Source organism: Sceloporus occidentalis, unplaced genomic scaffold (assembly GCF_023333645.1).
Source record: "Sceloporus occidentalis isolate IW3139 unplaced genomic scaffold, rSceOcc1.0.p SCAF_222, whole genome shotgun sequence".
NCBI classification, from domain to species: domain Eukaryota; kingdom Metazoa; phylum Chordata; class Lepidosauria; order Squamata; family Phrynosomatidae; genus Sceloporus; species Sceloporus occidentalis.
In genome coordinates this window covers 322,022-343,773 of record NW_028317202.1, presented here as the reverse complement: position 1 = coordinate 343,773, position 21,752 = coordinate 322,022, and the positions used below count along the sequence as shown (strand labels likewise).

The window sequence follows — 21,752 nt, the reverse complement described above, 5'->3', positions numbered from 1 at the left end:
TCATAACAGCTTTCTTAGGCTTGTCCTCAACAGAGGGCGGCTCAGAATTATCAGGGGCCGACATGATGAAAGATGCAACAGCACCTGAGCGAAAGAAAAAAATGAGGCTTGGAACGCACAACCGAAAGTGCAGAAGCCCAAAACCGGAAGACATCAGACGCCATATTGGCCGAAGCCAGTAAGCCGCAACAGCGGCATCTGTAGGCCGAACAGCCAGACCGGCAGGCGTCCCCGGCTATAGGAGGTGCCGGCAACCCGCCGGATCACTGTAAACACGGCCGGAGGGGTTGCCGCGCTAACTGCCAGGACGGCGGCCACGATCACCGCCGGGACGCCGGTGCAGCCGAACACCGCCGGGACGCCGGCGCCACCGCGGCCCGATCACCGCCGGGACGACGGTGCTGCCGCGATCACCGCAGGGAAGACGGTGCTGCCGAAGCCGCGAACACCGCCGCGACCGGGACAAGCGTGGGCGACGCAGCACCAGCCATCAGGCTGAGGTGCAAGGTATCCCCCAGGAATGGGGGCTTAGCCCGGGGAAACGGCTCAACCTAGAGCCTAGAAAATAATAAAAGGTAGACGAGTCCCCTACCTGCTAGGGCAGGAAAAAAACACTGGTGTTAGTAGGAGGGGAGGGCCCTTTTAAAGTTTTTGAGTCCTGCCCTATCAGGTACGGAGGAGGAGTCTATCCTAGTGTCACCTGGGATGGCAGGGAAAGAAACCATACTTTCTATTAAATTCAAAAGACCCCCCCCCCTTAATAAGCAGCTTAACAGTGAAAAGCTACTTCTGGTGCAAGTCTTCATTTTTATAGATATAACTCCTGTTTGGAGAAATATACCACTTTTAAAACTCATCAGATGTTTTGTTCTAATAATTAGACAATTGTTTTCTTTTTTTAAGGGGTACTGCTGTCAGTCGAAAATAACTGTTTAGTTTTTTTTCTTATATATATATATATATATATATATATATATATATATATAAAGAAAACGTGTTAGATACCAGAGTCATAAAAATATACTGATTGAGAATTTATCTTGTGTATAATATCTTTTCACATAGTTTTTAAAGTTAAAAAGTTTTTTCATTGTTGTCTAGACAAGCTTTTTATAACTTACAGCATTTTAAAAGTCATTGTCTGTCAATTTTAATGTGTCATAACCCCCCACACACACTATGTAAGGAAGAAATAATTTAAGCTATATAAATACAAATAATGCTTCATGGTGTTCAGCAGTAAAAAGCACTTTTTATGTGGATTCTGCTTTGGTTTTATCAGTATTTATTATCAGATGATGCCAACAGCAATCTTTTTTTAACCCTTAAAGTTCATGTGAAAAACCACAATCCCTTATGGGAGGTTTCTGCTTTCTTTTTTCACTTTATAACCTCCATATTAAGCTTAGCGTGACTTTAACTTGGAATGTCATGTATTGCAGGATATTGTTCGCACCCATTAACATCAAGATGTTGGGAAATCAGCTGTTGACAATTTTATCAATCACTTTTTATGTTTTATTACAATTCCTTCCGAGCTTCTCTTCGTGAAACCTTTGTTGACCTGACTGCCCTAGGGACATTCCCCTATGTCTTTGTATTAGCAGCAACAGTTTGAATAAACGGGAGGAAAGGTATGCGGGAGGAGACTGCAGGAACGGCCCAATAATTTAACAATTTGTTCAGTAGGATGTTGTTTGGGAGAACTAGCTTGCAGGACAGGAATGACATAAGGAAAAGATGAACTTAAGCACAGTTCACTTCCATGTTCTGCAGCTGAGACTCTAGGCCACTGTTTGCACTTTTCTTGCCTCCGTCTAGCTGCTTCTTCTGTTTCTTGGTAAGCTCCTGATCAATCGGAGCCGGCTTCACAAACTTGATGATTTCCTTTAAGCCTACAGAACAAGAAGCAATTTACATTACACGTGATCTGCTATAGCGCCATCAAATTCCATAGCACTATAGTACATGAGGAAAAAAAATAAAGTAATACATTTAGAAAAAAAGGTTTACTTATTCAGCTTTGGGTATGCATTTTATTCATGCTAACTTTCCCACTCACTAAAAAAGGCCTTCAGAGTTTATGCCGGACCTTAGCCCTAGAAATGGCTTTAGAGACCCATCCCCCACAAATACACATTTGAATAGTTGTTCTTATTAAAATAAGTTGCTACGGCTAGACAAATATGTTATGGCAAGTAGATTAATAACAATGGCACAAATATTGATCCGTGGAAGGAAGGAAAAAAAAATACATGTCAATCTTAATTTAGTGCTACATATTATAAGTACACCAGCAAATATATGACAAGTCTAATAATGGATACACTGATGCTGAATTCCCAGTACTGCTGAATCCCAAAACTCTTCTTTTAACTTTAATTATGTTCCAATAAGTGTTTTTTATGTGCTGACCTACAGGTCACCAAGGTATAGTTTGGATAGCTTTACCAGTGGAAACATCATGCCAAGTCATGTATCCCGACTGATTTTGCCACTTTACCCTGCTGTCCCACCAAGCTCTACTTCGTTACCAGACGGATTCCGGACCACAATCCCGCAGTCCTGATTACATTTTCCGGGGTCCAGGACTCAAGAGAATCCGCAACTCAACACCCCAATCACCAGGGGGATAGAAGGTGGGAGCACAGAAGTGTAGTTTAGTACTGACAAAAACTTTTTCCCCAAGTAAACTTTACCTGTAGACTATTTTCCCTGTTAAAACACCATACTTAGCTGGTTCCTTATGGCAATGCTAATTAAGTTATTAGAGCGTCTGCGCAGGTGCTTAAGATGGAGACACTCAATTGTTTACCACATGCAATATGATAATGAGGCAAGAGTGTGTGTTTGGTAGACAAAAGCACATATAACAGCTAGAACACATACACGTGACTAATACGTAGCTGTCATAATACATACTATGTAAAAACTACAATTGCTTTAACAAAGAACATCACAATATATTCGAACATTTGTTTTTTAATCTTATACCAGTTTGGCAGGAGTTTGTCATGTGACACAAAAGCAAGCGCTGATATGTTTCTGCACAAAAGACGTAAGGGCTTTTTGATTTTAATGTAAAATAATAAAGCTTACCTGTTAAAATACAAGTGAGTAGAACGGCTTTTAAAAAGTTTTTTTTATACTACACGATACACCAATAAAATAAATCACACTCCATTGGTCCTATAGAAACAAGGATCACTGAACCAAGACACCTTTGTAGAAGGCCTGGCAAACCAATGAAGCATGGAAAGGCTGCCAAATAAGCCAGGTTACAAAGGGAAGTTTGGTTCAAATGATTACACCTATCCTGAAAAAAAATTGCTTCAAAAGTTACAAAGACATTCGTTTAACCCCTTCGTGACAAAGGCTGATTTTACTTTTTGTACCCTTCGTGACAATGGCCGTTTTAACATTTCTGATCTGCTCGTGTTTAGTTGTAATTTTCTTCTTTCCCGTTTACTGAACCCACACACATTAGATATTGTTGTTTTCAGGACAAGAAGGGCTTTCTTTAGATGACATTGTTTTGATTGTATCATATTATTTACTATTAAAAAAAGTATAAAATATGGTGAAAAATTTAGAAAAAAATGACTGTTTAACTTTTTGTTGAAAAATCTTTTACTCATCTATAAAAAGGTAATGAAAAAACCTGCTAAATAGATTCTACTATTTGTCCTGAGTTTAGAAATACCCAATGTTTTTATGTTTTTTTTGCTTTTTTCTACACATTATGGGGCAAAAAGTACAGGTAGCGTTTTGCTATTTCAAAGCCTTTTTTTTCCAAATCTGGTAATTCTTCCCCCCATGTGCCATTTCGGGTATCTTTGAAGCCGGCCAATGCAATTTACCCCATCAAGTCATATATTTTTGAAAACTAGACAGCCCAGCCCAATATGTGTTTAGCAACATCTCCTGAGTACAGCGATACCTCACATGAATGATTGTGCCTGGCTGTTTGGGGGCAAAAGGGCCACATTTGGGGCATGCGCATTTTCAATGTTGAACTTTGGCATTTGGGGATCCACTGCCCATGCCCTATTTGGTACATCAGTGTGCCCAACAAAACCATATATTTTTGAAAACTAGACACCCCAGGGTATTTCAAATGCTAGTATTTTAACTCTTTCCATGCACCATATCTACCACCAGTCTTTGTCAAACTTTGTGGTAGTCATTTTTTTGCATTTGTTTTGTCACACACATTTTACTTCAGGTATGAATTAAAATGTTTTCGTATATGTCACTATCACAAAACACCCCAATATGTGTTCAGCAACATCTCATGAGCGCAGTGATACCCCACATGAATTATTTTGCCTGGCTGTTTGGGGGCAAAAGGGCCACATTTGGGGCATTCACATTTTTCAATGTTGAACTTTGGCATTTGGGGATCCACTGCCCATGCCCTATTTGGTACATCTTTGAGCCGGGCCATTTCAGTGTGCCCAACAAAACCATATATTTTTGAAAACTAGACACCCCAGGGTATTTCAAATGCTAGTATTTTAACTCTTTGCATGCACACATGTTACCACCAGCATTTTTTCAAAGTTTGCAGTAGTATTTTTGTGTGTGTATTTTTCCCACACCTACTTTATGTATGAATTTACAGCTCCTGGTATATGCCGCTGTCACACGACACCCCAATATGTGTTCAGCAACATCTCCTGAGTACAGTGATACCCCACATGCATGGGTTTGTCATTTTTGGGGGGGAACTAAAAGGCCACATTTGGTACGTGTGCATTTTTCTAATTGGAAATTAGATGTGTGGCCATCCTTCCCCCCCGTGTTAATTGGGACATTGTTGAATCCGGCCAATTCAATTTACCCCATCAAATCATACATTTTTTAAAAGTAGACACCCCATGGGCATTTAATATGCCAGTATTTTAACTCTTTCCATGCGAGAATTGTTTTAAGCTAATGTGCTAATTTTAGGACTTGCTCACAAAAATATATTTTTTATATATATATTTTAATTTTGTTTTGCCTTTTTTAAAACATTTTTAACATTTTTTTTCAACTTGAAGGTTCCCCTGATAGTGACATCAGAGGGAAATTTACATTTTACTGTTTTTTTACTATTTTTTTTCTAATGATTATTAATTTTATTTTATTTTTAATTTATTTTTTTCTAATCACACTGTGATTAGAAAGCTGGGCTCCATTGACTTGCATGGTTGAATGCAGTACCTGTATTCAACCTGCAAGTGGAGCCAGAGTTCTCTAGAGGGTCAGGAGACCGTCTAGCGAACTTTTTCGTCTTTATTATTTTTTTTCCCGGGCCACCGCCATCTTGCTGATGGCGAAGATCACCGGCAGCTGCGGCTGTGACCGCTCTCCGGAGCGGTCACAGTCCATCAAGAGGTAAGTGTTTGGTGTCGCTGGATGCCTCCTGATCGAGGCATTCCAGCGACACCATTTAAGTTTAGGAGGTGATCGTTGATCGCCTCCTAAACGCTTTTAAAACGGGCGGGGATGTTGACGCCCCGGGGAGGGGCCAGACGTGGCCCCTGATTCCGATCATGGCGTTGCTGAATGCCTCGAGGTCGAGGCATTACAGCAACGCCGTTTGGGTAAAAAAAAAAAAAATGAATCGATCACGGATCGATTTTTTTTTACCCGTTTTTACAAATGACGGCCTGGCACGTCATTTGTCGTTAACGACATGTTTTTCCGTGACGTGCCCGGACCGGCAATTGTCATCAAGGGGTTAAAAAACAAATTAACCAATATATACACATTACCTTAACCGCTCTATGACCGGGGGCTTTACCAAGTTTAGTGAACTAGGGCTTTTTTGCCATTTATCTTTGTTCAATCATAATTCCCTTGTTCCATGTTTAGGGTACGCGCACAAATGAGATTGTGTATATATATATACACACACACACATATTTTTTTATAAGGACAGATAGGGCTCTAATTTACCCATCTTTTTGCAATTTTACTTTTCTTCCTCAAATTAGGTACCACTGGTAAATCAGGATTTGAATCTTCCAACAATATCCCAACTAGAATATTATCTCAGAAACATATGCTCCCTTACATACTGTTTTTCTTATTTTTGAACTTTGGATTGTTGTTTTGGGTTATTTCTTTAAAGGGAATGGCATCTATTTTACCCCCCCCCCTTTTTTGCACTTCTTTAAAGTTTAAAGCATAAGATTTCTTTAAAGAACTTGTGGATCTCTCTGGAAACTAGATGGAATATGATGGTGGCATCACTGGAGTCTGCTTATTATTATATTTTTTTTTATTATGGTTTTTATATCTTTGAGATATAGAGAAAAAAAAAAGTGTCTAATTTTCTTAGAAGTCGCCATGTACATGTAGATAGCACACACCCATTTAGATGATAGTCCATTAGGCACATTTAAGGGGTTTAATTCAATAACTATGCTAAAAAAGCAAAACATTTCCACAAGTCTGCCAACATTCTTGCAACTTTGGTTTACCAGCCTCCTCTCCTCTTTAACTATGGCCCCATGTATAGAGACTGACATCATTCATTATTTTTTGGGGAACGGATTACACTAGGCTAAAAGGCTGTTGCGGTACAAACAGGAAAAAAAATGTTTATCTTATTGAATTTTCTGAGGCTAGGTTTATAGCACTTTAACCCCTTAAGGACCAGGCTGTTTTTTTACTTTTTGTACCCTTTGGGACCGAGGCTGTTTTGTTTTTTTTTTGCGGTGCTCGTGTTTAGATGTAATTTTCTGCTCACTCGTTTCATGTACCCACACAAGTTATATATTGTTTATTTCAGAACATGAAGGGCTCTTAATCATATTATCTAATCTCCTATAAAAGAAAAAGAAACCCCCCCACACTTTCTCACTTTTATTTGAAAAAACTTTTACTCATCCAAAAAAACTAATGAAAAAACATGCTAAATGGATATTTGTCCTGAGTTCAAAAAGGCATTTGGCTATTTCAAAACCATTCCCCCCCCCCCCCCAAATCTGGTCATTCTGCCCCATGTGCTATTTCGGGTATCTTTGAAGATGGCCAATGCAATTTACCCTATTTTTGAAAACTAAACAGCTCAAGGTATTTCAAATGCTGGTATTTTAACCCTTTCTATGCACTAATTCTAATACCACCCATTGTCAAACTTTGTGGTACTAATTTATTGTGTTTTTTTATCACAAAAATTACGCTTCAGGTATGTATTTACAGCTCCTGGTATACGTCACTTTCAAACAAGACCCCAATATGTGTTCAGCAACATCTCCAGAGTACAGTCATACCCCCCATGCATGGATTTGTCAGGAAGTGCGCTTTTTTTTTTTTTCTTTTTTTTTTTTTAAACTTGGGGCCTTTACATCTTGTCCTACTGCCCCCATGTCCTAATAGGGCCATCTTTGAAGCCGGCTAATTCAATTTACCCCATAAAACCATATATTTTTAAAAACTAGACACCCCAAGGTATTTCACATGCTAGTATTTTAACCCTTTCCATGCATGAGATTCTACCACCAGCCTTTGCCAAAGTTTTTCACACAAATATGTATACATTTTTAGCTCCAGGTATACGTCACTATCAAACAACACCCCAATACGTGTTCAGCAACACGTACAGCGGTAACACTCATGCATGGGTTTGTCTGGTGTTTGTGGGCTAAAAGGCCACATTTGAGAAGTGCGCTTTTGCCCTATCCTTGAACCAGGCCACTCCAAATGTACCCCATCAAACAATTTTTTATTTCGATTAGACACCCCTTCGGTATTTGAATGCTTTTACTTTAACTTTCCATGTCAAGATGTTTGGGAAGATACAGTGCTAATTTTAGCACTTGCTTATAATAAACTTTTTTATTTTTTTTTTTTTTGGACTTTTTTTTTTTTTTTTTTTACATTTTGCTGGAACTGGATGGTTCCTCTGAGGCATAATTATTTTTAAATGTTACCACTTTTTTATTATTATTTTTTCAATATTTGACTAATCGCATTGTGATTAGAAAGCGGTGCTCCATCCACTAACTTGCATGGTTGAATGCAGTACCTGTGTTCAACCTGCAAGTGGAGCCAGAGTTCTCTAGAGGGTCTGGACGGGTTTTTGAAGGACGCACATCTTGCAAGTGGCAAAATCACTCGCAGTGGCAGTTGTGAACGCTCTCCACAGCACGTCCTGGGATAAGTGTTCGGTGTTGATGAATGCCTTGTCATCAAGGCATTTCAGCGACACCATTGAAGTTTAGGAGGCGACACCCTGGGGAAGGGCCAGACATGTCCCCTGATGCTGATCTCGGTGTTGCTGAATGCCTAGACATTGAGGCATTACAGCCAGAGGCGTATCTAGGGTATGGCACCTATGGCTCGTGCCATAGGCGCCATTTGAAGGGGGCGCCAGTGAGCGGCTTTCAAACGCTGTCTTTTTTTTTTTTTTTTATGCGGAGGAGAGAGAGGGGCGCCTAGCAACCGCTCGGCGCCCCTCATTCTCCTCCACGAGGCCTCTACCACCTCCGTCCCGGTCCCAGAAAAAGAAGACAGCGTTTAAAAGCCGCTCGCTGGTGCCCGCTGCTTCACTGCTGGGCGCCGAAATATGACGTCATATTACGGCGCTCAGCAGTGAAGCAGCGGGCACCGGTGAGCGGTGCAGGATGACAGCAGCATCGTGCTCCCGTCGCTGGACTTCAAGGTGAGAGAACTACGGGGGGGGGGAGAGGGTATATAGTGGCTGGGGGGGGGTATATATTCCTTCAGTGCTGAGATCACAAGTGAATTTCAATTGATCTGGGTTTGTGTGTTGATCTATACCTGCTATCGGCAGCAGGGACTAATATATATATTATATATATATATGGGCAGCAGGGGCTAGTAAATGGGTTTTAGATATTTGGACAGGGGCGCAATTTCAGTGCTTGCCATAGGCGCTATTTTCAGTAGATACGCCTCTGATTACAGCAACACTGTTTAAGAGAAGAAAATGATCGTAGATCACTTTCTAAGCTTGTTTAATGAAATGACATGTCAGCACTCAATGTTTACTCTAGGGTGGGTCAGCACAAGCAAAAAAAAATAAAATAGCTTGTGTGTTTCATATGACAATACGAGAGACCTAAAAGAGTTTTTTCCCTTGCTTGTTTTCTTTTATTCGGGGTTTTACTGTTAGGGTGATATATTTACCTGGCGGCATGAAGTCCCTGAGCTTTTCCGGGACGATGATTCCCTCATCAGTCTGGTAGTTCTCTAGAATGGCGCAGATTGTGCGGGTTGTGGCACACATGGTTGCATTTAACATGTGCACAAATTCAACCTATGGCATGGGAGAAGTGGGAGAAAGTTGACTGCATTAGCATCTACCTAGTCAGGGTTGTAGTTTTAGCAGACAAAAGTAACACTCTGGAGGTCATTTCTGAAAATCATACACCATTTAAGTGCTCTTATGTTTTAATTTCATCACAACATTTGCTTGCTACATACTAGCCTGGTTGCAGTACAGATGTGAGCAAATGTCACAGAGATCAGTCTACAGGGCAAAGGAGCCACTTTGTACAACAAACAAGAAAAGTAAAATATTTTGTTACGTGATGGTTTCTTTGACCGATTCCCTTGCAAATTCTAGTTTACCTTGTGTGTTTTGGACAATGTTAGCCTAAAATATTTGTTTAAGATCAGGCAGTATTGTTCCTGAAGAGCAGAATTATTTACCTTGTCCATCATCTTCTTTGTCTGCCCATAGCGGATACGCAGCCTACGGGCCTGGTAGTCCGTGCAATTTGAACAAGAAACCAGCTCTCTGAAAGCACCAGAGCCGGGGAACCAGGCTTCTAAATCTAGCTTTTTACTGGCTGCATGATTCAGAGAACCTTCAGGGGGAAAAGGGGAGAAAAAGCTTAGTGTTCAGTTTTTTTTTTTACACTTACAATACATTTTTTATGCATGAATACATGTTGTATTACAGCATACTCCTAGTTGAATAATAAAAAAGAAGAAAACAACGACCTCAACACAGACGTGTAAAAGAAACTCAATTTCTTCAGTTCAGCAATTTTTCACGACACGGTCTACTGAACTGTGTTCTCCACTGTGATCAGGTTTCACATTAATATATCAACAAAATCCATAAGATTGTACATCCCACATATATTAAGTTACCTGAGACAATGTTAACAATTTGATAAGGGATACCCAGTCCTTGGTAGAATTCTTCAGCTGTGCTAATCATTTCCTCAAACATTTCCCAGGACTTGTTGTCATGAGGCGAGGCATAAACAAATTGCTCAATCTGAAAGGGTTAAGATAAATAAGCGATATTACCATATTACTACTATTGGGAGACAACCAATAACTTTTTCTGGAAAACAGAAAGAGAAATTAAAAGTAGGACTGTGGGATAAAAAAAATAAATGTACTTACCTTCTCAAACTGATGCACCCTGAAGATACCACGGGTATCTCTCCCATGGGATCCAACCTCCTGTCGAAAGCAGGTTGAAAGCCCTGCATAGCGAATGGGCAAGTCCTCTGGTTTAAGCCATTCATCTCTATGGAGAGCAGCAATCGGCTGTTCAGAGGTGGCAATGAGGTATTTTTCATCAACTGAACTGTCGTCTGACTTCTCACTGCCCTTTCCAATCACCTGAATGTGAACATTCAATATAGAGATTAAAGTAGTGAAGAGGATGGATTTGTTTAGTAGACCGACATTGCAAATTGAACATCTGAGACTCACATCTTCTGTATGGAGAACACGGTAGGGATAACGGACTAGTAGGTTTTAGTGGCATCCTATCTGAACAATGATTGCACTAGGGCTGCAACAACTAATCGATAAAATCGATAATAATCGATAATGAAAATCGTTGCCAACGAATTTCATTATCGATTAGTTGAATCGATTTTTATCGATTATTAAATGAGGGTTTTTTCAGAGCAAACGCTCTGAAAAATACCCCTCATTATATAATCCGTTTTAGTGACTCACAGCAGCAGCTCCTACTTACCAGTCCCTCCCTGTAATCACTGTGACAACTGGCCCCGCCCCCTTCCTTCTCCCAGAAGGCCAGAACCACATGGCTGTGACACTCATCTAACTGTAAGTATAAAATTAATATTTGGGCTGCTGAAAGTTAGGGGAGGTGGGGGTTAATTTAGGGGCAGTTATGGTTAATGGGGTGTTTAGGGTTAATTTAGGGGCAGTTATGGTTAATGGGGTGTTTAGGGTTAATTTAGGGACAGCTATGGTTAATGGTGTGTTTAGGGTTAATTTAGGAGCAGCTGTGGTTAATGGGGTGTTTGGGGTTAATTTGAGGCAGTTTTGGTTAATGGTATGTTTAGGGTTAATTTAGGGGCTGTTGCGGTTCATGGGGTCTTTAGGGTTAATTTAGGGGCAGTTATGGTTAATGGGGTGTTTAGGGTTAATTTAATGATGAGGACTGAGGGTTAATTTTATTAATTTATTAAAGTTTACTTAAGGTGCAGTTAGAGGTAAAGGGGGGCAAACTAAGGGGAATCTAAATCCTGGGGGCAGTGAAGATTAACCCAGTACTTATTTATAAAAGTATGGTCTGTGACTCTATGAGGGGACTATGAGATATCTGGGGGGTATAAGGCATATCTGGGGAGGACAGAGTGACATATCTGGGGGTATAAGGCATATAGGGTATATAAGGCATATGTGGGGAGGGCAGTGTGGCATGTCTGGGGAGGACAGAGTGGTGTATCAGGGTGTATAAGGCAGATCTGGGGCCACAGTGGCTTATCTGGGGGTAGAGTGGAGTGGCTTATCTGGGGGTAGAGTGGAGTGGCATATGTGGGGAGGGCAGTGTGGCATGTCTGGGGAGGATGGAGTGGTGTATCGGGGTATAAGGTGTATCAGGCACAGTGGCATATGTGGGGGTAGAGTGGAGTGACATATGTGGGAGGCAGCGTGGAGTGGTATATGTGGGGGGCAGCGTGGAGTGGCATATGTGGGAGGTGGAGTGGCATATGTGGGAGGCAGCGTGGAGTGGCATATGTGGGAGGCAGCGTGGAGTGGCATATGTGGGGGGCAGCGTGGAGTGGCATATGTGGGGGGCAGAGTGGAATGGTATATGTGGGGGGCAGAGTGGAGTGGTATATGTGGGGGGCAGCGTGGAGTGGCATATGTGGGAGGCAGAGTGGAATGGTATATGTGGGGGGCAGAGTGGAGTGGTATATGTGGGAGGCAGCGTGGCATGTCTGGGAGGCAGCGTGGCAAGCCTGGGCTCAAACGTGCATAAATTGGGGGGGGCTGGTTGCGAAATAAAGGCAAGAAATGCATTTTATCAAAGTTTTTTTATTATGCTGTTTGTATTTAATATAATTTGTTTATTACATTATTTTAAATAAATGAAAAATTTACATTCATTTTTTTTATCCGATTAATCAATTAATCGAAAAAATAATCGGCCAACTAATCGATTATGAAAATAATTGTTAGTTGCAGCCCTAGATTGCACGTGTAACTAGATCTATAAGGGACAAATTCTGGAGCATCCCTCTTCCCACAAGATTCTGCAGAGATCTGCACACAACAGTCATTATATAGAATTAAAATTGTTTTACCTGGCCCATGAAACAAGGTGCAGTTGCTTATTTTAATATCAACATTTTTACAAGAGAAAGCAATTATGTACCTATAAAAGCAGTAGACTACAATGAATTACGTTCACATAAAAGGTTTAACGAGACGACAAAAAAGTAATTCCTATACAAGGAAAGAAATCTGTGCAAAATCTGTTGTGTTCTAACATTGTGCTAAGCTCACCATGGCGTACACTGTCCATCTCTGCTATTAATAAAACAACAATAATGAGTAGGGCTGCAACAACTAATCGAAAAAAATAAAAAAAAAAAAATAAAAAAAAAATCGATAATGAAAATCGTTGCCAACAAATTTCATTATCCATTAGTTGAATCGATTTTTAGCGATTATAAAATGAGGGTTTTTTCCAGAGCAAACTCTGAAAAATACCCCTCATTATATAATCCGTTTAGTCTGACTCACAGCAGCAGCTCCTACTTACCAGTCCCTCCCTGTAATCACTGTGACAACTGGCCCCGCCTCTTCCTTCTCCCAGAAGGCCAGAACCACATGGCTGTAGTGATGGGAAGTTCGGATCATTAAAGTGAATCGGATCATTTCGATTCGTTCACTGAAATGATCCGATTCATGATCGGAATCTTCGGATCACTCAGTGTGACTCACAGGGGTTACTGTTTTCCAGTAACTCCGTGCAGGCACACTAACGATTGGCCCCGCCCCTTTCATTATGAATCCTCCCCCCTGCCTCCAGTGATGTCAATGAAGGCAGAGAGTCGTTCAAAGATCCGGATCTTACAGGGATCCGGATCTTACAGGGATCCGGATCTTACAGTGAACGACTCTGCCTTCATTGGGATTCGAATCAGTCAGAGAATATCACCATACTGTTATAAATAAATACATTAATAATCACTGCCCCCAGGATTTACATTCCCCTTTACCTGCAACTGCACCTTAAGCTAACTTTATTAAATTAATTAAATTAACCCTCACCATTAAATTAACCCGAAACACCCCATCAACCATGTCTGGCCCTAAAATTAACCCTTAACACCCCATCAACCATTACTGCCCCTAAAATTAACCCTTAACACCCCATTAAGCATAACTGCCCCAAATTAACCCTAAACACCCCATTAAGCATAACTGCCCCCAAATTAACACTAAAGACCCTATTAAGCATAACTGCCCCAAACACTAAAGACCCCATTAAGCATAACTGCCCCCAAATTAACCCTAAACACCCCATTAAGCATAACTGCCCCCAAATTAACCCTAAACACCTCATTAAGCATAACTGCCCCTAAATTAACACTAAAGACCCCATTAAGCATAACTGCCCCTAAATTAACCCTAAACACCCCATTAAGCATAACTGCCCCTAAATTAACACATTTAACAATTTATCTGGAGTACATGCAATTAATTTAGGGCCAGTTATGGTTAATGGAATATTTAGGGTTAATTTCAGGGGCCGTTATGGTTAATGGGATCTTTACGGTTAATTTCAGGGGCCGTTATGGTTAATGGGATCTTTACGGTTAATTTCAGGGGCAGTTATGGTTGATGGGGTATAAGGGTTAATTTTATGCTGATGACTGAGGGTTAATTTAATTAATTTAATAAAGTTAACTGTAGGTGCACTTATAGGTAAAGGGGGGCAAACTTAGGGGAATCTAAATCCTGGGGGCAGTGTGAACATTATTAATGTATTTATTTATAAAAGTATGGTATCAGTAATATTCTCTGAATGATTCGAATCTCTGTAAGATTCGAATCATTTGAATCTTCGGATCATTCGACTCTTTGAACGACTCTTGACTCTGAGTCATCGTTCCTCTGTGAATTAATGAGCTGTAACCTGACCCCAGAGTCTGTGTCTGAGTGCTCTGCAGATGACTCACAGCTCTAAGATCAGGTTACAGCTGCATGATTCACAGACTGAACTGCTACAAATGAATCGTTCAGTCTACTGAACCGATTCATCCGGATCACTAAAAAGAATCGGATCAAATGAACGATTCGTTCATGATCCGGACATCACTACATGGCTGTGACACTCATCTAACTAAGTATAAAATTAATATTTGGGGTGCTGAAAGTTAGGGGTGGTGGGTGTTAATTTAGGGGCAGTTATGGTTAATGGGGTGTTTAGGGTTAATTTAATAAAGTTAACTTAAGGTGCAGTTAGAGGTATAAGGTATAGGGTATAAGGCGTATCAGGCACAGTGGCATATGTGGGGGTAGAGTGGAGTGACATATGTGGGAGGCAGCGTGGCATATGTGGGAGGCAGCGTGGCAAGCCTGGGCTCAAATGTGCATAAATTGGGGGGCTAGTTGGGAAATAAAGACAAGAAATGCATTTTATCAGTTTTTTTTTTATTCTGCTGTTTGTATTTAACAGCATTTGTTTATTAAATTATTTTAAATTAAAAATGTACATTCATTTTTTTTATCCGATTAATCGAAAAAATAATCGGCCAACTAATCGATTATGAAAATAATCGTTAGTTGCAGCCCTAATAATGAGTATACTACAGTATCTGATGTCTGACACCATTTAAGTCAGTGAGTTGGTGTAAGTGTCAAACAAGGTAAATGGCTCGGTCAGTGTGTGTCTTTCAAAAGCTACATAAAAGATTAAGCATGTGGCACACAAAACACATGCAGAGGCTCAAAGCGGTGGCAGGCAGTTTAATACGAAAATATTGTCAATAAAAGCTATTTCAGACTAGGCCGAGGGTGGCAGCAGACCCTTGCCTGCTTTACTAGGGAACTTATTGGCAACTAGCCTCTCTAGTACACTCCAGCTCTAAGTGGGCCAGGTTGAGATGAGATATCTCCCTTGAACCAAGTCCACTTGCCATGTGGACCATGGAGTAGGACAACACCACTAACCTCTACCATGGACATGTGTCCATTTCAAATGTTGATGATCAGCACATGTAAAACACTGCCTGCAATATGTAGAATGTGTAAACTCACAGAACAGCAAAAATCAATTTTAACTTATTCCACATAATGCAGGACCGCACTTTACATATGGAGGTGAGCAACATGTGAAATATATATATATATATATATATATATATATACACACATATGTCCTGAAAGAAAGAAAAATGAATGTGGTTGCTCTACTATGGAGTTGTGTGCAGACCTCTGCAGAATCTCCATAGCACTAGGCTGTAACATCACATGGAGACTAACCAAACAGAAATCCCCTCACTAACACGTTACCAGTGAATGTGGCCCACGATTAAATTAAATACACACAATCAAAAAAGTCCCTTTCCATTCTCTCTCTCATATATATATATAATATATATATATATATAGTGTAACAAAGTAAGTGCTGGTGAGAAGTGGGGCTTTGTAGACAAACCTTATATAGCTCATCATCAAACTGGCTGAGCTGGGCCACCTCCTGCATCACTTCTTTCCTCATAAAGAATGGCGTATACATTGGTGTGTAGCCCTTTGCTGCCAGAGTCTGCAGAGCACACTGGATAATGGCCTGCTCCAAAAACACTAGGGGGCCCTGAAAGAAAGAAACTTATTTAGTTCATATACAGTAAAAAATGTTTGCATGTTTCCTAAGAAGTAAATCTGGACAAACTTGAAGATCAGTCAAACCTGGCGGTTCTAAAGGATAGCAACATTCATTTGCCATTTACCAAAACACATTTAATAATGAAATATTAAATTTCTATACATTAGTCCTTCAAAATCACTGTAATTTCCTTTGGGAACAGAACAAAAATCAAAAGATCTACATACTTACCTTTAGGAAATATCCTCTGCTTCCAGCAACTACAGCTCCCTTCTCTCCCTCGAAGCCATCAACCATAACGACGAGATCCACATGGGAGTATTTCTTTCGGACATCACATAATCCCCATGTGCGCTCCACCTTGTTATCTTTGTCCTGTTATTGTGAAAGACCGATCACATTTATATTGCATAAACAAACATATATATATAGACGGTATATGGATTTTTTTTAAACATCTTATCAGCAGAGTCTGTTCACCAGACCAGAGATTTGTATGCATTACGGAAGGCCTATACCTTTTTTAACTCATAATTCATCTATACGAAATTGGACTCCGCAGGACATTTAAACTTCTGTGAAGGATAAATGCATGCAGATTTAAGCAGTATTGGGTTTGCCGACCTGGTAAACTAGTTTTTAAGTGAGCCGGAATCAGTGCTTAGAGATACTGGAGATATCCATAAATCATTCTACGCTATTATCCAGAATCAGATGCCATATTCATCGCATTTTATGCTGTGTGAACTATATTGTGCCATGCTGGTGGGAAAAACGGCTTGCATCTCATTGAACTCATACTTAATGTATGCTGTGAAAATCCTTCATACAGTTATTCACAACCAGAAATGGAGTTTTGCAGTGGGCCTGACAGTGGTTTTATTTTACTAAGAGCTTAAAATCCTGTATATCATATTTAAGCAAGCACCTCACCTTCTTGATTTATCATGTTTGGATATATAGACATACAAACAAGCGATGTCTGTCGAAAATAAACCACACATATTTAAGATACAATACCTCATCATTACTAATAGGCACGGATGGATGCAGCAAGTTTCCAATCTCCCTTAAACTCTCAAAGCGTTCAGCCTCCAATCTAATTCGCTCGGCATCTGTTGCAGCTATGGCCTCATCTATCAGGACCCGAAGTCGTTTGATCTGTGTTACTGTCAGTTTCTATAACAAAAAGGAGGCTTCAATTTTTTTAAGAAATTAATAGACAAAAAAACATTATATATATCCAACTCCTCTGTATATGATTTATTATCATCACCATCAATATATGGACAATGCACTGTTATTAAAAGGACAATATAATGTTCCTTAAAGCCAGGCCAACAAAGAATGCAAATTAAAGTAATTTGTACATACTATAGTATACCTTATTTACCCAGAGAAAAATAAATTAAAAAAATTATAAAGAACATTGCAAGTCCAGAGCTGTTTGGCAGTGGGTTTACATGCATGTTCAAGACACAGTTCCTGTAAAATTAATCCCACCGTTCATTTGCACAGGACAAAGGTTAAGCTGTAAAAATGAGTAATAATGACATCCCTAAATTGCTTACACTCAGGGTTTCTGCTGTCAGTTGTTCCAGATCCTGGGCATTTTCCGGTAGGGCATCATTGTCACCCACGGGTTCTTTTTTCTGTAACAGCAGAAGCAGTGAGATCAGGGCAAAAGAAAAAAAATTGTACACAAGATAATTTCAACAATAATTCATGTTTTTAATAACAAAGAATTGTGAGAATTAACAGAAGCTAAAGAAAAAAATAAATAAATGAAGAAGAAAAGAAAATAGTGATGAATCAGGCTCACATCTATAAAGGATGTACCTGGTATGTGTTACTATACACCTTCATATAACTTGTGTGCCACATGACAACGTCAAACAAAATACAATTCTTCAAAACGCACAAATTGTAATTTATACATTGTTTTGTGCTTATTCTTGTAAATAGATATTAATATTTCAACCTTCTAATTGACTGTACGCATACAAGAGTAGAGCCCTTCTTCTGTACACTGTAACATTTGCAAGCCTTATAGTAAACTTGAAAAAGTTACTTCCCCCCCCCCCCCCCCGTTTCTTTTTTAAGCTGCTGCCCCCCACCCTATCGTAATTGCGATGTGGAATCTGCCGGAGCTCTATAAACTAATGTAATAAGAACATTAATGAGGTCATTTACATATTCAGAACACCACCAACTACTAATTGTGTACCAAGGGGTATAGTTACATGTAATACATGCCTATCACATTGCATATAAAAATAACTTAATTTGGTAATGGTAATTCCAGGATGGGTCAGAAAGGAGAAACAAGACCAAGCGCAATGGAGGACAGGAACAAAAGAAATCTCTCTTACCTTCATTTTCTCACCAATTGTCTTGCTGCATAAATTTTTCTGTTTGTTCAGGTTATCTGCTTGAAACCTGCCTGTAATCACATGCAGGGAAGATAAAAGTAGTGAGAATAACCAACAACAATATCATCATGCTTTGTGGAGACATTACTAATCCAAACTACTATCGTATTCATCCAATGTGCCAGGAAAAAATATTCTACAAAAGATGGGCTTAGCATAACGTAACAAAAACTACATTTCCCATTTATGGCCCATGGTAAAAAAAAAAAAAAAAAAAGGTGAATGTAGATTTCACAATTTATTTCAAGCAAGCTATTGAAATAACTATTAATTTACATGGGCTGTCAAATTTGCCTAATTTATCAGTAACGAAGTGTATATATACTGCAAATTGAGCAATACTTTGTGATTTTCATTGTGTTTGATATATTGGTGGTACATTAAAAAAAGACTAGGTAAACTAGCATTTAACTTATGCCCTGGTTATTTCAGAGAAGCACAACAGTAATTAGATCAGAAAACAGAAAATTTGAGAGCTATACAAGCTATGACGACACAAATGACAGCTATATAGCAGGCTGTTATTAACCAAGTTATCCTTAAGTTTGCATTTAAGTTAAAAGCCCAGGAGATATTTTGCATAGCCTACATTTTTAAGTGCTGGGTGGGGACCCCCCCCCCCTTGTGTAATATGCACTGAATTGTTACATTACAATAACAGTATAAGCAAATTCCTCTGTAGCATTTTTATTATTGTATTAAGCAATTTTAACGCTTTGGAAACAAAACAATAAATAAAAAGCTGTCAAAATATATAAATATGTATTTGGTTGAGTTCATTTAAAAAGTATATAGGACAGCTCATAAGCCAATAAGAGATGAGCTGTCCCTGTGAATGAAGCGCACCGACTCCACCTCCTCTCCAGGCTTGCTGCAGTATTGCATCAGCTGTGACAGCACATGGATCGCGCGCTGCCATGTAACCAGGGGCTAACCGAACCCATTTCTCTATTTAATTAACCCAAATATAGACCCGGCTCTCCCCTAGACATGCCACCAGCTCCCTGCAGCTCTATGCACACACACAACGCTGGGTGTGGAGTGACAGATGACAGGCAGGGTCTATTAGCCCCCCTCTGTGTATACAAAGTAACACAAAGACCCACAGCTAGTAAGGGTCCTCGGGGCCAGCCTTATCTTTGACTTGTGGAGCGGTTTGTGCGCGCACAGCCCTAAAGCAAAGACAAAGAGGCAGCAGATTAAACCGCAATATGTCTATTTACAGACGTCAAACACTCAACCATAGAGATGCGTTAAAAGAGTCCACAATACCATCAATGGACGGCGCCGCGGAATGTGTTGGCGCTACATATATATATATATATATGATTTGCTAGGCCTGTTCCACACACCCAGGCTGTGTCTGGCCTCCCTGTACACATACTCACATTTCCTCCAGGCTGTGTCCGACTTCAGCAAGGCCTCCACCAACCCCGGGTCCTTGAATCTCTTCCTTTGAGTTTCTCTCACCAGTTCAGGGCTCCCTCCCTTATCCTCACGAAATAAATCTAAGTCCAGGACCATCTTGCCGGTGGTAAAGGAGAGCGCAGCAAGTTACGATGAGATCGGTCGGACTGGTCCTTCCCGCAGCAAGACCGGCTTTACGCTGTGCGGTGCCGGTGACTAAGGTTCTCACACATGCGCAGAGGCCGCAGTAGAATATCCCCCTCCCTTGCTAGCCCGCATGCGCAGTGACAATGTTCGGTAGCTGACCCCTTCTGTGGATTGATTTCGCTTAACAGCTCGTCATTGGTGTAGGGTACCTGTATCAGCCGTTTAACCATTTGAAATTTTTTTTTGTTTAAGGCAATCGTATGATAAAGGTGAAAATGTTAAGAGGCTGTAGCTGAAGCCAGAGGCCACCAAGGTGCCATGCTACCAGTTCTTCCGTTGGGTTCCCTTTCCTCGCTGTCGGAGGGCTACCTGTCTCCTCCTCTGAGACTGGATTCCCTGCATGTTGGGTGACATGTTGCCCCAATGCTAGCTATTCTGCTGGGTTGCAGCTGCAAATTCGGTGGCTAAGAGTATGTCACATTTTAATAAATCATATAGTGCATTCTAAAAAAATACATTCTACGTTCATTCATCTTATGGGGAGTTCTCGAGGATATCATCAGGGATTTTCAATTTTCCCTTTTTTTTTAAGAGAATCCTTTCTCCATTGAAGACTGGCATTCTATCCGATTGAGAATTTCGTTCCAGTTAATTGGCTCTTTATGTTTCCACTGTCTAGTGATGCATATTTTTGTTGCTAAAATACATGAATAGCCAGAGGTCTTTGATTCTCATCAGATATGTCAAGATTTAGGTGAAATAAAAACATTTCTGTAAGTAGATAGAGCTGGCACTGGAAAAGGAATTCTAACAGTTGCTGGACATGGTTCTTCATCATCTTCAGAGCTGGGCATTCCCACCATACATGGGCAATAGATCCAATCGCGTGTAGGCATCGCCAGCATGTATCTGGATTTGATGGATCCCGTTTATGAAGGATGCTTGGAACCAGATACCAACGAGATTTAATTTTGTAATAAAGTTCTAATAAATTTATAGAATGTACATGAAGTTTTGTTAAGAGGAAGGCTCGATGCCATTCGTCAATAGTGTAATCTATAGTTAGATCTTGTTCCGATTTTAACAGTGGAGTATCTTTCTCATCTTTATTAAGTGTTTTTAGAAGTTTAAGTAACCTTGAGATTTGTGTTTTTCACAATTTGTCTAAATTTTCTTTGAAAAGATCTCAATGGTTGGAAGAGAAAAGCGATCTCTGAGTTGCTGGAAAGTCATCAGTTTATTATATTCTGAAATATCTTCGCAGCAACTAATTCCGCAATCCTGCCATCTACTTAGGTTGATGTCTCTGATAGCATATTGTATGGCAGGGGAGGAAGGTATAATATATGAATATTTATTATTGAATTTTTGTTTTCATTTATTTAAAGTAATGAGAGTATTGTAAATCATAGAATTAGATTTAGATAGTTTTTTAGTTGGTCTTAAATTAACCCAAAATAGGGAGTAAAGATCCTTTGAAATTGGTATAGATTGTAGGCAGGTACTCTAAGGGGAATAGTCCTAAAAATATATATAATTTTGGGGATTAGATATCCGTTAATCACCTTTTTTTTTTTTGGACGCGGAGGAGAGAGAGGGGCGCCAATCGGTCGCTCATGAATACGTTTTCAGCAAACGCTTGCACCCCTCAGTCTCCTCCACGAGTCCTCTAGCTCGTTTGCGTT

The 21,752-nt window shown here is 40.0% G+C and overlaps 1 protein-coding gene across 2 annotated transcripts; it reads right to left on the bottom strand.

Moving 5' to 3' along the window:
• Window positions 1–1,746: 1,746 nt before the first annotated feature.
• Window positions 1,747–20,037, bottom strand: LOC149276975 (serine--tRNA ligase, cytoplasmic-like). Of its 2 annotated transcripts, none has more exons than XM_089503186.1 (11): window positions 19,902–20,037; window positions 18,454–18,524; window positions 17,653–17,733; window positions 17,102–17,260; window positions 16,313–16,456; window positions 15,914–16,069; window positions 10,381–10,602; window positions 10,120–10,249; window positions 9,592–9,830; window positions 9,148–9,277; window positions 1,747–1,895 (listed from the first exon to the last, which is right to left on the bottom strand). In XM_089503186.1, the coding sequence occupies exons 1-11, from the start codon at window positions 20,035–20,037 to the stop codon at window positions 1,747–1,749; spliced, it is 1,617 nt and encodes a 538-aa protein (XP_089359312.1). The 2 variants fall into 2 exon arrangements, with proteins under 2 accessions (XP_089359312.1, XP_089359313.1); XM_089503187.1 differs by having other exon boundaries at window positions 9,673–9,830.
• Between the last annotated feature and the right edge of the window lie 1,715 nt (window positions 20,038–21,752).

Excerpts from the sequence above, each read along its gene's own strand:
- LOC149276975 (XM_089503186.1), bottom strand. The coding sequence starts at position 20,037 with ATGGTCCTGGACTTAGATTTATTTCGTGAGGATAAGGGAGGGAGCCCT. Across the intron at positions 16,070-16,312 it reads GCAGAGGATATTTCCTAAAG|GGCCCCCTAGTGTTTTTGGA; the intron begins GTAAGTATGTAG and ends TCTTTCTTTCAG. Across the intron at positions 1,896-9,147 it reads CAGGGACTTCATGCCGCCAG|GCTTAAAGGAAATCATCAAG; the intron begins GTAAATATATCA and ends CTTGTTCTGTAG.